Here is a 13,036-nt window from a genome sequence, read left to right as displayed (position 1 = left end):
ACTAGAGCAGGGCTGAGCGGTTGGGCTATGCTGTACGGCACTAGGCAGCCCAGCTCAGGCAAGGGAAGAACGGCCAAATCCCCCGAATAATCCCCTACTGCCATCCACTCACCCTCTCACCTGGATCTACCTGCGGAGAAAAACTTGGAGACCCTATTACGGCACTCTCTGTTCAATGACGATTCGGACAGTTTAGTGGAAGTGTGCATCGACTACGTTTGCCTGCCTGTTCTCTGAAGGTTTGTCTTCCCGACGGGAAACATTCATTAGGAAGGGTCGCTTCTTAAAGTCACCATTCCTATTTCTTCTGGACGTTTGGCCCCCCAAGCCTCCACCACGCTCAGAAAGGACACTTCTGTTGACCGTTGCCGTGGGGATAAGGGGGGGGTCTCTGCGGCAATGAAGCTGCAGGCTGTAATGGAGAACCTGCACCGGCAGCAGAGGGCCAAGCTGCAGATGGAACTGGAACAGCAGCAGCTGCAACAGGCTGGCCAATCACAGGTGCGGCACACCCCCTCAGCCAATACCAAAGGCCTGGGGGAGGAGTCAGGCAGCAGCCCCGCCCCGGAGGCGGAGCAAGCACAGATGGCAGCACTGGAGGCCATGCGGGCCGTGGCAGCTGGGCTACAGAGACACCCCGACAGCCCCCTGTCGGAGAACAGCAGTGTGGGCGAGGAGGAGGATGAGGACGGAGAGGATCAGTACAAAGACATGATGGGCTCGGAGGAGGAGGAGCACATGTGAGTGGAGCTTAAAGCCACATCCCTTGTTCCTGCATTCGTGTCTACTTCCAGCTCGTATTGATGCCCCCTTTGAGCAGAGGAAATGCTTTTCATACTCAACCCCATTGGAGTTATGTCATATCATAGGTTACGCAGTAATGCGAAATGGTGATCTTACACTTTTATTTGGCATGCTTATTTAAAAAAAATAAGTTTAGTGGTGCTGTCAGTTTTGCTGCACGTTGGAGGTAAAAGCAAGCTCCCTCCTGCCCTTGTCGTGTTAATTGACGTGCGAGCCTTACAGATATGCACCACAGACTTTAGAAAGCAAAGCCCACAAGGAATCGCATCCTGGAGATAAGTCCTTGAAAGCTCTTGGATTTGGGAAAATGGTTCATCTAGGTTGTCTTCATCATTTACGGGTGCACAAGACTTTGGACCCCTAAATGGTGCTAATATGGTCGGTCCCATATAAATGCCTCAGTTTTTATTGAAGGATTTTGGTTGAACAAGACAAGCTGAAACCTTTCAATTAGAGAGTCAATAAAACATCCTGTAATGCAGATTGTTCTTATTGTTAAAAAAAAAAAACTTTAGGTATGCCTTTTATTCTAGGAATGGAACTGTGTCATTTTGGTATGTGAAAGATTTTAATCATGTTTATTTCAGGACCACACCTCCAGTTCCCTGAAAGCAAAGAGCAGTGCTCAGAAGTCCCTGCAGTGTACTAGAACTCCCCATAAAGATCAAAACCCCAACTGAGAAAGCAAACAAGTAATTGAGATTGTATCGTTAAGACTCAAGTCCCAGAACCTGTTACACTGAAGTGAGAGAAAATCTTTGCAAATCAGTTTCGGGATAGTGAAAATAATAGTTGTAAAATTCTCCTAATCCTCACATTTTTTGGAGGAAATTAGAAGGAAGAGTAAAGTCTTACTTGAAATGCACCAACTTTTTAATCCTGGTTCCTGATGGGGAAACAGACCTGCACATTGAATTTGCTGTTAAATGAGAAGAAGTGATGAACAGACGAGACAAGAGAATTGAGTTGCTGCAGCTTAGAAAGTTCTGCAGTTTGACTTATTGAAAACCTGAGACCATTTAATTTTGCTAGCATGTTTTTGCTATTATTAATAAACTGCTTTTCCAAACCCAAGGCCACTGTACACAGTGATCGAGATGATAAAAAGAAAAAAAACCCATAAGTGGCACACTAGTTCATACAGATAGGGCAACCAAAACAGGCTCTGGAATACAGGTGAGTTTTGAGCTTCGATTTGATGAGAGGCAGAGGATTAGTCTCTTGAGGAGATGCAGGAAGGATATTCCATGACCGAGGAGCAGTGATGAAAAGGCATGGTCACCGGTAGTCTGAGATTTAGTCCCAGGTCCAGCGAGCACAGGAGTAGCTTCAGCTGAGCGGAGCCCTGGGAGGGACTGTAAGCATGGAGGAGCTTAGAGTTTTATGAATGACTACACATTTCTAACAGAAAACTAAGGCGTTTGTCATTGTGTGGTTGTAAACCGTGTCGATCAAGGATCGAAAGTGTTAGCCGTTTTCCAGTTATTGTCAGTTTTAGTCCCTGGTTAGGTGTGAGGTCAGACACTTCGGCTACAGGCTGGAGCTGGACAGAAACCTTGCCAAATTCTAAATGGAGCAAGTCGCTCTATTTGAGTCAGGCTGTGTTGGTGTGTGGGCTCTTCAGAGCTCTTTCCCTGCTTCTGAACCTCATGATATGCTACAGTACATCTGTGCCTTGGGTTAAACCAGCAAACAGATCTCTGATCCTGATCACAAAATGTGGTTTTCATAAAATGAGCGCTTTCAGAAAATGAAAGAGGAAAGGCTAAGCTCCTGTATTTTTTTTTTTTGGTGTGCGTCATGGCAGAACTATACCTCATTGTGAAGTTAGTGCGCTTCATTGCATGTGTACAAATTTGAAAAAGTAGTGAAGTATTTGAAGTATGTGTTTTTAATAGGACAAATCGCTTCCCAAAGCTGGGTGTGATGCCAAATAGTTTTTTCATACATTTTTTTTTATTTCCCACAATGAGGCTCTCGTTCACAACATTCAGGAAGTCGGAATAGAGCAGTGAATCAAATCGGGGGAAAAATGGATTTAAAGGTGCTGCTCTTTGATCAATGGAGGAGCCAGGGACTGTAAAGTCTGCTGATTACATTCAGACAGTATAGAAATGGCGATATTGGATCAAGTCATGAGATCGAGTTTTCAAACTTCAGTGTGGTTTACAGCCTATTAGAGAATCTCAGGGTGTTGCGAAGTCAGGCGGATTTTGGGGCCAGTAAAAAAAACAGAGCCCAGCTTGGTCTAGTCAAGGGGCGGAGAAGTTATTTGTAGGATCCTGGGTGCCGTTTAAAGTCCTTTTTAAGTTTCTAGAATTTTTAAAATGGCCATCACCGGCTCTCCTGTGTGTCTCTGCGGAACAGAAAGCAGAAGTGGGACGAGGAGGACTTCGAGGGCGAGATGGAGGAGGACTACGACGACGAGCTGGCGGACGAGGGGGTGCCGGTGGGCAGGGAGGGGGTGCCAGGCAAGGGGATGCTCCTGCAGCCCCGCCGGCAGCTGCACCCCCACTCCCAGCTGCTGAAAGCCCGGCCCGTCGGAGACCAGGAGGCGCGGGTGCCTGCCCTGCCCCCGCAGGGCTCCCACAGCCAGCTGGGCGGCCAGGACCATGGGGACTGGACCTACGAAGAGCAATTCAGACAGGTAACCCTGTGCGCCCAGGCGTCTGGGGTCCGGAACAGCTTTGTAGAGCTCCTAGGTATAACCATGGCTTTAACCTCACTCTACCAATAAGAGTCCTTGATTTATTCTAATTTAAATGGTTGTTGCAGCATCTGGTAAGCCAGATATTATAAGCAAAGTGGGCAGCCAGTTCCTGAAGGAGCAGGAGGTCTGTGAGGGCTGTTCTGCCTTGCAACAGCCTCGACCTGTTTCTTATCGGTTTTCTGTTTAGTAGCGCAGCCTGTGGTAGCGATGACAGATGGACAGCCCTGCAGTATGTCTTGTTTTGTCGGTTTCAATTTTTTCGGTTCCTTTCATGAGATCATTTATTCCACGTCTTGAGTGCGGAGTTTCATTTTCCGATGGATAGCTGAGGTGTATGTGTTGCAATTTATTTGCACGGGCAGGTTGAGGCATTTTTCGTGATCCTGTGGTGCAAGTCCTGGCTGCGGAGCACTTTTGTTACTGAGGGCTAGGACCTGTCGGGACTGATCAGGGTGGTAAGATACCATCAGACACTGGAAAGTGAGCACCTGTCCGAACAGCCATCGTGCTCTTCTGATCCAACCCTCTCTCTGCATTACAGTGTACTACAGGGGTGGGGAGAAAATTCCCATTACATAGCAATATAATCCATTTCGGTTTTCCCAAGTGTTCACACTCTTCATGCGGCTGAAAAAGAAACTGTATATCTGAAGTGCCAATACATGTGTGCAAACTAATGTGCAATAAAGCAACAGGTGTGAATCGGAGAGATCCTTCATGATCGATGAAGTAACAATTTTTATTTTGCAGGGAAGCGGTGGCATTTTTTCTTCTATAAATTAGTTCTTGTTTGTAGTTGCAAGTAGCTTGAAGGATTTTGCCACAGCAGTTGCCAAGTAACGTGTTATTGTGGTGTGTCTCCATAAACAGTGCGGTTGACTCCTCCCGCCAACCACCCCAAGCCACACCCAGGTGCTGCTTTTAATGGGCTCCTGCTTTAATCCCTGATGGGCCGCTTTCAGCAGCAACTGGGATGGTCTTGTAGTGTCAGTCTTTCCTCACGGTTCTAGGGCAAGTGGTGTGAGAATCTGCAGTCTAATTTCCAGATGGTTCATAAATCGACTTTTGATAACCACAATCAGTCTAACCTTGGGATGAACCCTGGACCTCTAAACTCTAAAAAAAAAAACTTTTCATTGTACAAATGGCAATAAACTTCACAGAGCAATCCTGTTGCTCAACAAGGCTGTTAGCAATTTTATGTAGCTTCTTGATCAAGACTGAGGTTTAGAAAGCAGAAGCTCTTAGGAAGTCGCAGTGGTTAATAACATCAATTAAAAATTAAGCGCAAAAGCTTTTACGTGCCTCATGTCATTCTTGCAAACTGTCTTGCACGATGAACTGGTTATACGGTCCTTGTGATGTGCTCTTTAACCCGAATAGTATTTTGAATAATATTGACCTGTGTTTTGCAGGAATATATGCATGTGCAAGTCATGTGCAGCAATGTGCATGCATGTGCAAGTCATGTACAGCCATAGAACATCAAAATACACTTTCTAAAAAAAAAAACAGTGACAGGTCATCTGTTCCTTAAAAAGGGAACTTGTGTCTGATGGGCTTGAAAAGCTATTTATTTTGCAAGGGCTCAATTTCACAAAGAAGTGTTACTGAAGCCAATGGAGGTTAGTGAGCAGTGGATGAGAGTTAAAAGTAGTTTTCCACACACACCTTAATACATTTCATCGTGTTAGCTTTAAAACACTTGGTTAATTGCAGAACGTACCCTTTAACGTTTAATTTTCTGTTACAGCTACTTAATTGCTGAGCACATGCTCTTATCTAGGGAGACTTAAGGCATTTGCTCAGTTTTACATTGAGTGCATGTACAAAACGCAACCAGAGAGAGAATGACAAGTAAGAGCAAGGAAGGTTTAATTGCCAAAAAGATAAGAACAGTAATGCTAGTAAACATGGCGCAATGCGAGTGCTGCATGCATGTAAAATACATTAGCCCGTTGCCTTTTGATTCCCTATTGGGGTGCCCTCTGTGTGGAGTTTGCATGTTCTCCATATATTCACGTGGGTTTGTGCAAGGTGCTCTGGTTTCCTCCCACCTTCCAAGGCATATTGGTCTAGTTAATTGGCGTCTATAAATGCATGCTTCATGCCCTATGTTTTTGAGATAGCTCTGGGTTGCTGGTTGAGGGTTTTTAATAATGGATGTACAGAGGGTGATGCAACAACAGGTAAAGGAAGTTGCTACATTGACAGTTTAAGACAGAAAGAGCAATACAAAAACGTTCCTGAAGCATGTGGCTGAGAGATGTGAGGTTATGGATGATGTATCTTTAGGAGCTGAAAAGTTATCAGGATCTGAGCAATCCTGATAGACGATAGAGAAAGTATCCAAGAGTAGGTTGAGCTCTACGATCCCGGAGTTGCAGGTTTGAGTCTGGGTTATGTGCTGACCCCCAGGCGATGGTGCACCATTGGCTACCTCTGAGAGTAGGGGTAGAAGAGTCATCTGGGGCTCTTCCAGCAGTCTACCAATACAGTGATGTCTGCAGGCTCAGGGTGCTGTTGCAGGACGTGCCTGCCTCCAGAGTCAGCACTGAACTCTGGTACAGGGCTGTGGTGCCTGCGACGTCTTTAAAAAAAAAAAAGAGTGGTTCAGCAGTGGGCAGGGCCAGAGTCAGCCTGTACTTCCTCGTTTTCTCCTGTGTGTGAGGTCATGGGGTTCATTAGCCTTGAGCCGAGACAGGAAAAACACACGCTTTGCACGTTCCTGACAAGTACCTCTCTGTTACAAGGGCATTTTGGGTCGCTAAAATGCAACCAGAGGGAGGAGTATTGTGTCTGGAAAGCTAATAAAAGGTGTGTTTCAGGAATCCAGGCTGAATGTGACACTGAAGGAGGTTTAGAAGCTTTAGTTTAGGGAAGGCACATAGTGGCTGAGGGGAGACTCGAGCGAGAAAGGGCTCTCTCTCATACGAGTTGAGTGCTGGCGAGGGAGGGGTTAAAGTTGACGGGTTTATTTCGGGGAGGTGGGGGGAGAGGTTTCTGGGCAAGAGGAATGTGCCTGAGGCAAAGTGATAATCTGCCCATTCCGGCAGCAGACCCTGCAGTCAAGAGCCCATGTCAAGGGCTGATAGACCATTTCGAAATGAAAGTGCTCTGTAGACTCCAGATTCTTCAACGGCCTGAAAAGGCAGTGTAAATAGGGGGGTGTCTGTGTGAAATAAAGGAATCAAGAAGGTACTATTCATTTTCCGCTTTGCATAAATAAGCGTGCCGATTAATATCTAATGTTACAAACCACGTGGATAGTTATCGGACACTTACTGACCTCATTTCACAACTCAGTCCAGACATCTGCTCTGACAGTTTAAAAATTTCTAGCTCTGCCGCCAGATTTTGTATTTCCCTTCTTGAAATGTGCTGAATTCGTGGCTCAGACGTGAGAAAGCAAACAGCTCTTATTTGCCTCTAGCAAATTTCTCCCAACGCCTGCTTATGGTGGCTGTCAAAGGATTGATAGGTCAGTTGATTGATTGTTTTTGAGGTGTGGAAAATTATTTTCTTATGCTTCTCCTTTTTACTCCAAAGCAGAAATACTTTTAACTATTCAAGCCAATCAGTATCAAAAAAAGTATTTCTGTGCCCAAACAAGACTGTAGAGCTCCAGCCAGGAGTACCGCACAACGTTTTTTTTTCCCTGCAAACAAAATCTCAGAATGTTTGCAGTGAGGGGTATATGAGTTCTGGCTGTTTTGCAATTTAAAAACCAGTTTGTCATTCTGGTTTATTTGCCACCCTCTCCTGTCCCTTGATATTTAGTGGCTGGTTTGGTAGTCACATGTAGAAGATCACCCCCCCCCCTCCTCCCTCCCCCAACTGTTCTCAATTTATCAGAGCTCCTCTGAGATATTTTTATAAACGTCACACTCATCATATGTTGCCATGTGATTCCTGCGGAGACCTGATCACTCCCAGCCTTCATCTGAATGTCTGGGGAATTTCTGAGAACACAGGATCAGTTGTTGATTAACTTAGCCTACTGGTAAAATATACATTAAAGGTCATGAAAGCAAATTCTGCCTTTAACGAAGATGATGCCCATAATCTGGGTTACAATTCCCGTTATCAAAGTTCTTGGAAGCTTTTGTTGATGACACAGACGAGTTCATTTAGGCAAGTAAAACAGCCTTTTAGCAATGTGTGTCAGTTGAGTCTTTTTGGGGGCATCAACGTGGAAGAACAGGAGTGCTCAGTGATTATTTTTTTTCCCCAGTCCATTTTCTTGTAGACGCTTTAGAACTTTTTTCCTGCATTGGTGAAAATGTAGTTCTATAATAATGTTTTTAATGATCCAGCGCTTTGAGCTGAATCCACGAGTTTTATATTTGAGTGTAGATCCTGGAGACTGGTTTGATGTCTGAAAACAAGCACCTTGTATTACCTGAAAGGTGTGAGGGTTCCCAGGAAGTTTTTATGCTTTTTCATCCATCATACAATATTATCCAAAGTAACTCGCATTTGTACCCATTTATGCAGCTGGGCATTTAAGGGAAGTGATCCGAGTGCCGTTCCTCGCTCAAGGGTACAACAGCAGTGCCCACCCTGGGCTTTCTACACACGACCTTCGTTCTGAGTGTGTGCCTTTTGAAGGGCGCTTTGTCTGGCACTGAGGCACCATTCTTCCTGTTCAGAATTGCCACGCGAGATGGAAACAACAGGTCTGACAGGTGCGTGTTCCAGAATGCTGTGCGCCTTTTGGCGAGACGCGGAGGGGTGGGTGTGGAGCGAGTGTGTACAGAAGGCCGAGCACTTAAGCCCTGGCTCTGCGTCGGGACGAAAACGAAGAAGAGAAAATCATCTCCTTACAGTTTTTCTCTCTTCTTTTTAAATTTTGCGAAATCAGGCCGTCGTCCTCCTCTGAAAAAGAGTACAAGCCAAACGCCTCGTTTTGAATGCATTTGAGCTGTGTGTGGTGGTTGGCTGATAATTATCTGCAACCTTTTTCTATATGAGCCTCCCCCAGTTAAATGATGGCAGGGTAATTTAATTTAGGAGATGGCTCACTGCGAACGCCGAGAAAGCATTAAAAGCATTTTCCCCTGGTTTGTCTCTCCTCCCCTTAGGCATGGAGGGACAGATAAAAACCTTTGAAGTCCCTACCTGTGTTTTTTTTCGATTTTAAATGAAAACAGCAGGACAGATGGAACCCAGATGGATAATAAAGAAGGGCTCCTCTTTAAAAATTCATCGCGCCTCCTATTATCTGGTGTATTTATAGAGGGCTGAGCATTAAAGATTGATTTGCATAGGCAGGTGGGGGCAGGGCAGTGGCCGGCAACAGAACGGGGTCAACAGGACCCGGTACTGTGTGGCGGTCATCGTGCTGACCAGTCCGTTCGCTGCGAGTGGTGTGGTGCAGCTCCTGCACCTGCATTTTTATTTCAGTTTGCATCGTTTTATCTGAAAGTGAAGTTCAAATTTTCTTTAATTGGATTTTTTTTTTTGCTTTGTAAAAGACTTTGCCACTTTGACTGTGAAAGTAAATTGGTAGGAATGGCTCGTCATTGGACGGGCACACGTTGAACATGCTGGGAAAGTTGTCTGTTGGGGCATTGAAGTCAATGAAACAGTCATGTCCAGACTGAGGCAGGGATATACCCTCTGTTTCCGCTGCGTCTTTTAGAAAACGGTTGAGCAACACTAAGTACACTGTTGCGCTCGAAATAGTCTATTGCTTTCCTGAAAGTTAGTCTTTCTTTTCGCAGTTTCTCATCTCCTCCAAAGTCAGCAGCTGTCAATCTCTCTTAGTCTCAATGGATTTGTAAGCTTGCAAATGTCAGTCAAGAAAAGCCCATAAATCTTAAAATTTCATCGGATGAATTTTTCTTCAGCAGAACTCGGGACCATTTCTCTGCTTTGTCTTGACTGCCCTTTGATTCACGTTTTTAGTTTTTGTCCTTTTCAGTATTTGTTCCGTTTGCTTCTCATTTTCAGAGAAAACAATAAAAGAGTCAAGTTAAAGTACACGGGCATGTGAGCCATGAGAGAAAGGGAGGTAATACATTATAGAAAGAGGTACTGTAAGTGTAGGTGTATTTTTACATTGTAACTATTCTTATCACCTGGATATTCTGTCTTTGTGCAAAACATTGTCGGCATTTGAACAAAGCAGTGTTTTGTAGCTTTTAATTCCATGGAGTTTTGCTCTTGCCAGTAATAATCCCATCCGGCTCCTGACCTCTTAAAGTCTCGCCCACATAGCTGGAGAGACTACCTTGCACATTCCAGAGTGCTCCGTGATTGGCCTGAAGCGTGTTAAACAGCACCCATTAGCCAGGGACTAGCCTTGAGGTTTTAGAATGATCACGTCACGTTGGCGTTGGTCCGAACCATGAGTGTGGAGTGCCGGTGTCTGGATCCGCCCCAAGCAGTGGTGCGATGTCTTTTAAAAGTTCGGCTTGCGGCTTGCGCTGTGAGTGGAGCTGTAGCCCTTCTGAACAGAAAGGGAACATTTGGTCTTGGTTTGCAAAAATCTGTCGCCACTTTTTAAAGGACGTTTATCGTTCATTCACTTGTTGTTCCAGCTCTTGATCAGAGCAGGCGGGCCGACCAAACTAGAGGCTTGACCACTTTGAGGCCTCTGTGGGCCAGGGGCTAATTGGGTAACCGAATAGTAGGGGAGCACTGCAGTCAGGAGATTGGGAAACAGCAGGCGTTGCGTGACACACCCCTCCTAGTCCCCACCCCCCCTGTTGCTGAAACCGCAGAATGGCAGGTGGCCTGAAGCTCGTTTCGTTAGTGACTGCAAAGTGTAGCCAGTAGTGGGATTACACCAAACAAACTGGTTCTGTAGGCCATCAGTCAAGCTGACGGGAGAATGCCCATTCCTGTGTGGAACAGGAAACTCCTCTCTTCCCTTCTCCGTGGAGATCAAATTGTAAAATGTTCACTTTTAAACAGTTGCTAAAATAAAAAATTTAAGTTCTTGAAAGGCTTTTATTAAGGGTCTTTAAATCACTCCATCCAAGCCATTACAATGAGTGCAACTGTACAGCTACTGAATTGCCTGTGGGTATTTACTTGGCTCAAAAAGCAAAGACAGCCAGAAGAAGTGTATGGTAAAACAAAAATCAGTTCCAATAACATTAAGCTGTGCTTAAATACTTTTATTTTTTATTGCATTACCAAGAACCATATTTCTGAATATTCATGTAGTGGTTCCGTCTTAAATAAGCAGAAGTAACTGAAGTGTGCTCTCTTTGACCAGAACATGGTATCTCTTCCTTGGCCCCTAACATAGGTTAAAAAGGAGCTTCGCTAACTCCAGTCTTCAAGAAAACAGTCAGATCTGTTTTTATTGTGAGAAATCACCTGATTTTTTTGGGGGGGGGGAGTTTGTGACCGATTCCTTCTTTGAGTCAACCGGAATAATTGTTTTATCTTGTACAGCAATTACGGCGCTAAACAGGACAGCACTCTCTGCAGGCTTAGATACTGAGAAATGTCTTAGTTAAGGTTTCTGGTTTCTCTTCTCGGTATACTAAATCAAATTATGTTCTCAAGCGTTTTTTTTCTCCCCACAGTTGAATCCAAAGTTTTGTGAGCATTAGGTTATTAAAGGACGCTCATCGGGCAGCACAGGTGGAAGTGGGCAGGTCTGCAAATTCCGACTTTGCCTTTTGCAAACGTTAATAAGCAAGCATTTTGCTTTCTTGTGCACAGATTTTGTACCTGTAGCATGAGATTCTCTTGTTTTTGACGACATGATTGCCAGATAAATATTTCCAACAATACGGCTTCTTTTGCTGTTGGCACAAAAAGCAGAACCTTGGGGAAATGTTGGGGGAAGCAAATTGTGGCGCAACAGTGAGAAACCTGTGAAAAACTGCTGCATTGCTGTGCAGTGTCTCGTCACTTCCTTTATGAATTGCTTTCAGCAGTTTTTGTTCATCTATATAGAATGCTCTCCACCGAGGAGGGCTGTAATAACCCATTTTGCGCGTCTATGAGTTGTGTACGTCCAGTACCATAGCTGGGCATGCAGGTGAGCACTGTTAATGGAGCGTGGTGTGGGGGGGGGAGTGCGGAAAGATTTGTATTAAACACTTCCTAGTGTGCGCCTGAGGAAGAGAGGGAGTAGGAGGGGAATGAGAGAGGAAAAAAAGAACCTGAACTCCAGCCAAGCGAATCAGTGTAGCTCTCCTGGCAGGCAAGAGAGCGTGCTGGAAGGCGTCCAGCGAATACTTGCTGGGTTAGGCTGATGTCAGCGCGTTGCAGCCAAGGGGATTCTGTGAATTGGCAGCAGCTCAAAATCAGCACAGAAGGGGGAGCAAGAATGTAAACAAAGATTACGTAAAGGCCAGGGCGCCAGCACATTTCGCTCTCCCCTCGGCGGCAGCCTCTCTGAGCAGCAGCCCTGCTGGGGCGGCCCGTGTACCTGTGCTGCGCCGTGGAACACTTCCCCCTTTCGAAGGATCGGGAGCTTCTCCGATGAAGAAGCGTTCCGCTGACTGTGCTCCTCTGCCAGGGAGTTACTATTTCAGGACCCCTTTACATTCTGAGAGGTAGTAAAATGTACAGCCGGGGTGTGGGCGTGCGTCTTTTGGCACCGGTCACCTCCGAGAGCCACCTCGTGTTTGAGTTTCCGAGATAACAGAAGGCCCTTATAAAAAAAAAAAAAAAAAAAAAAAAAAAAGGGCTTTGCGTGCCATCAGCCTCATGCGTCATAGCTAATAAAGCGTGTTGTTTTCCCCTAGGCCTGTCAGTGAATCAATCTGATGCAAATACTTGGGATTTTTGTGAGAATATATCTTACGGAGGGGGGGAGGGATTCCATGTATCTGAGCGTTGAGTCAGTAGATCAGCATTAGTGCGGGAGTGCATTTGTACATTGTTCTTTGATTTGTTAATGCCATTTGATTCTTTGTTCTTGTATCTGCTTATAGCTTTTGCCATTTAACTGAATACAACAGAACTCGCTACAGAAGACTCCCAGCTTCTTGCTAGTGAGAACACTTAAGGAGGTGCCTGGTCAGCATTGCATGAGCCAAAAAAATCAGATCCAAGCGTGAGGAGCAGCTAATTCTAGTGCATTGTTTGCGAGTTTTGGTACATCCTACCCGTAGAGTGATCAACCTCGTACTTGCCCCAGTCTAAGCATTTGCAATAAAACGGATACATGGGGTAAGATTCAGATTGACTGCTGAAGCACACCCCCTCCTTAACACCAGCACCCTATTATTGTTGGGATCAATACAGTATTCTGGCTCGAATCGATTAGATTTTCCTCCTGAAGCTGCTGTCCCCAAGCACTGAGTAATGGGGTGCAATGTGGCCGTCAGTAAGTGTGGAACACCTTGCTGAACTGGCTCCAAAATATGTATCATCTGTCTTCCAATAGACTACATCCTCACTCGATGCCTGGAGCTTAGCAGATGCTCTTATCTGGGGCAGCTTATCTTTATGATCAGTACCTTAGATATGATGGCATGCATCCATCCGTTTTCTGTTCTCATTCAATTAACGGTCATGGGGAAGCCAGAGCCTAACCCAGAAAGCAGG

General features: G+C 45.3%; 1 protein-coding gene across 1 annotated transcript in view; it reads left to right on the top strand.

The window, feature by feature from the left end:
* The first annotated feature begins 399 nt into the window (after window positions 1–399).
* The window catches only part of arid3a (AT-rich interaction domain 3A), a 35,569-nt gene continuing 22,932 nt past the window's right edge, over window positions 400–13,036 (top strand). The window contains exons 1-2 of the mRNA XM_088622316.1: window positions 400–740; window positions 3,172–3,451. Of these exons, the coding sequence (XP_088478442.1) occupies window positions 400–740; window positions 3,172–3,451 (621 nt within the window). The remainder of the gene's footprint in view (window positions 741–3,171; window positions 3,452–13,036) is intronic.

Source organism: Lepisosteus platostomus, chromosome 27, assembly GCF_059453375.1.
Source record: "Lepisosteus platostomus isolate fLepPlt1 chromosome 27, fLepPlt1.hap1, whole genome shotgun sequence".
Lineage (NCBI taxonomy): Eukaryota > Metazoa > Chordata > Actinopteri > Semionotiformes > Lepisosteidae > Lepisosteus > Lepisosteus platostomus.
The sequence above is the reverse complement of the archived record's forward strand: the minus strand, read 5'-3'. Positions and strand labels throughout refer to the sequence as shown.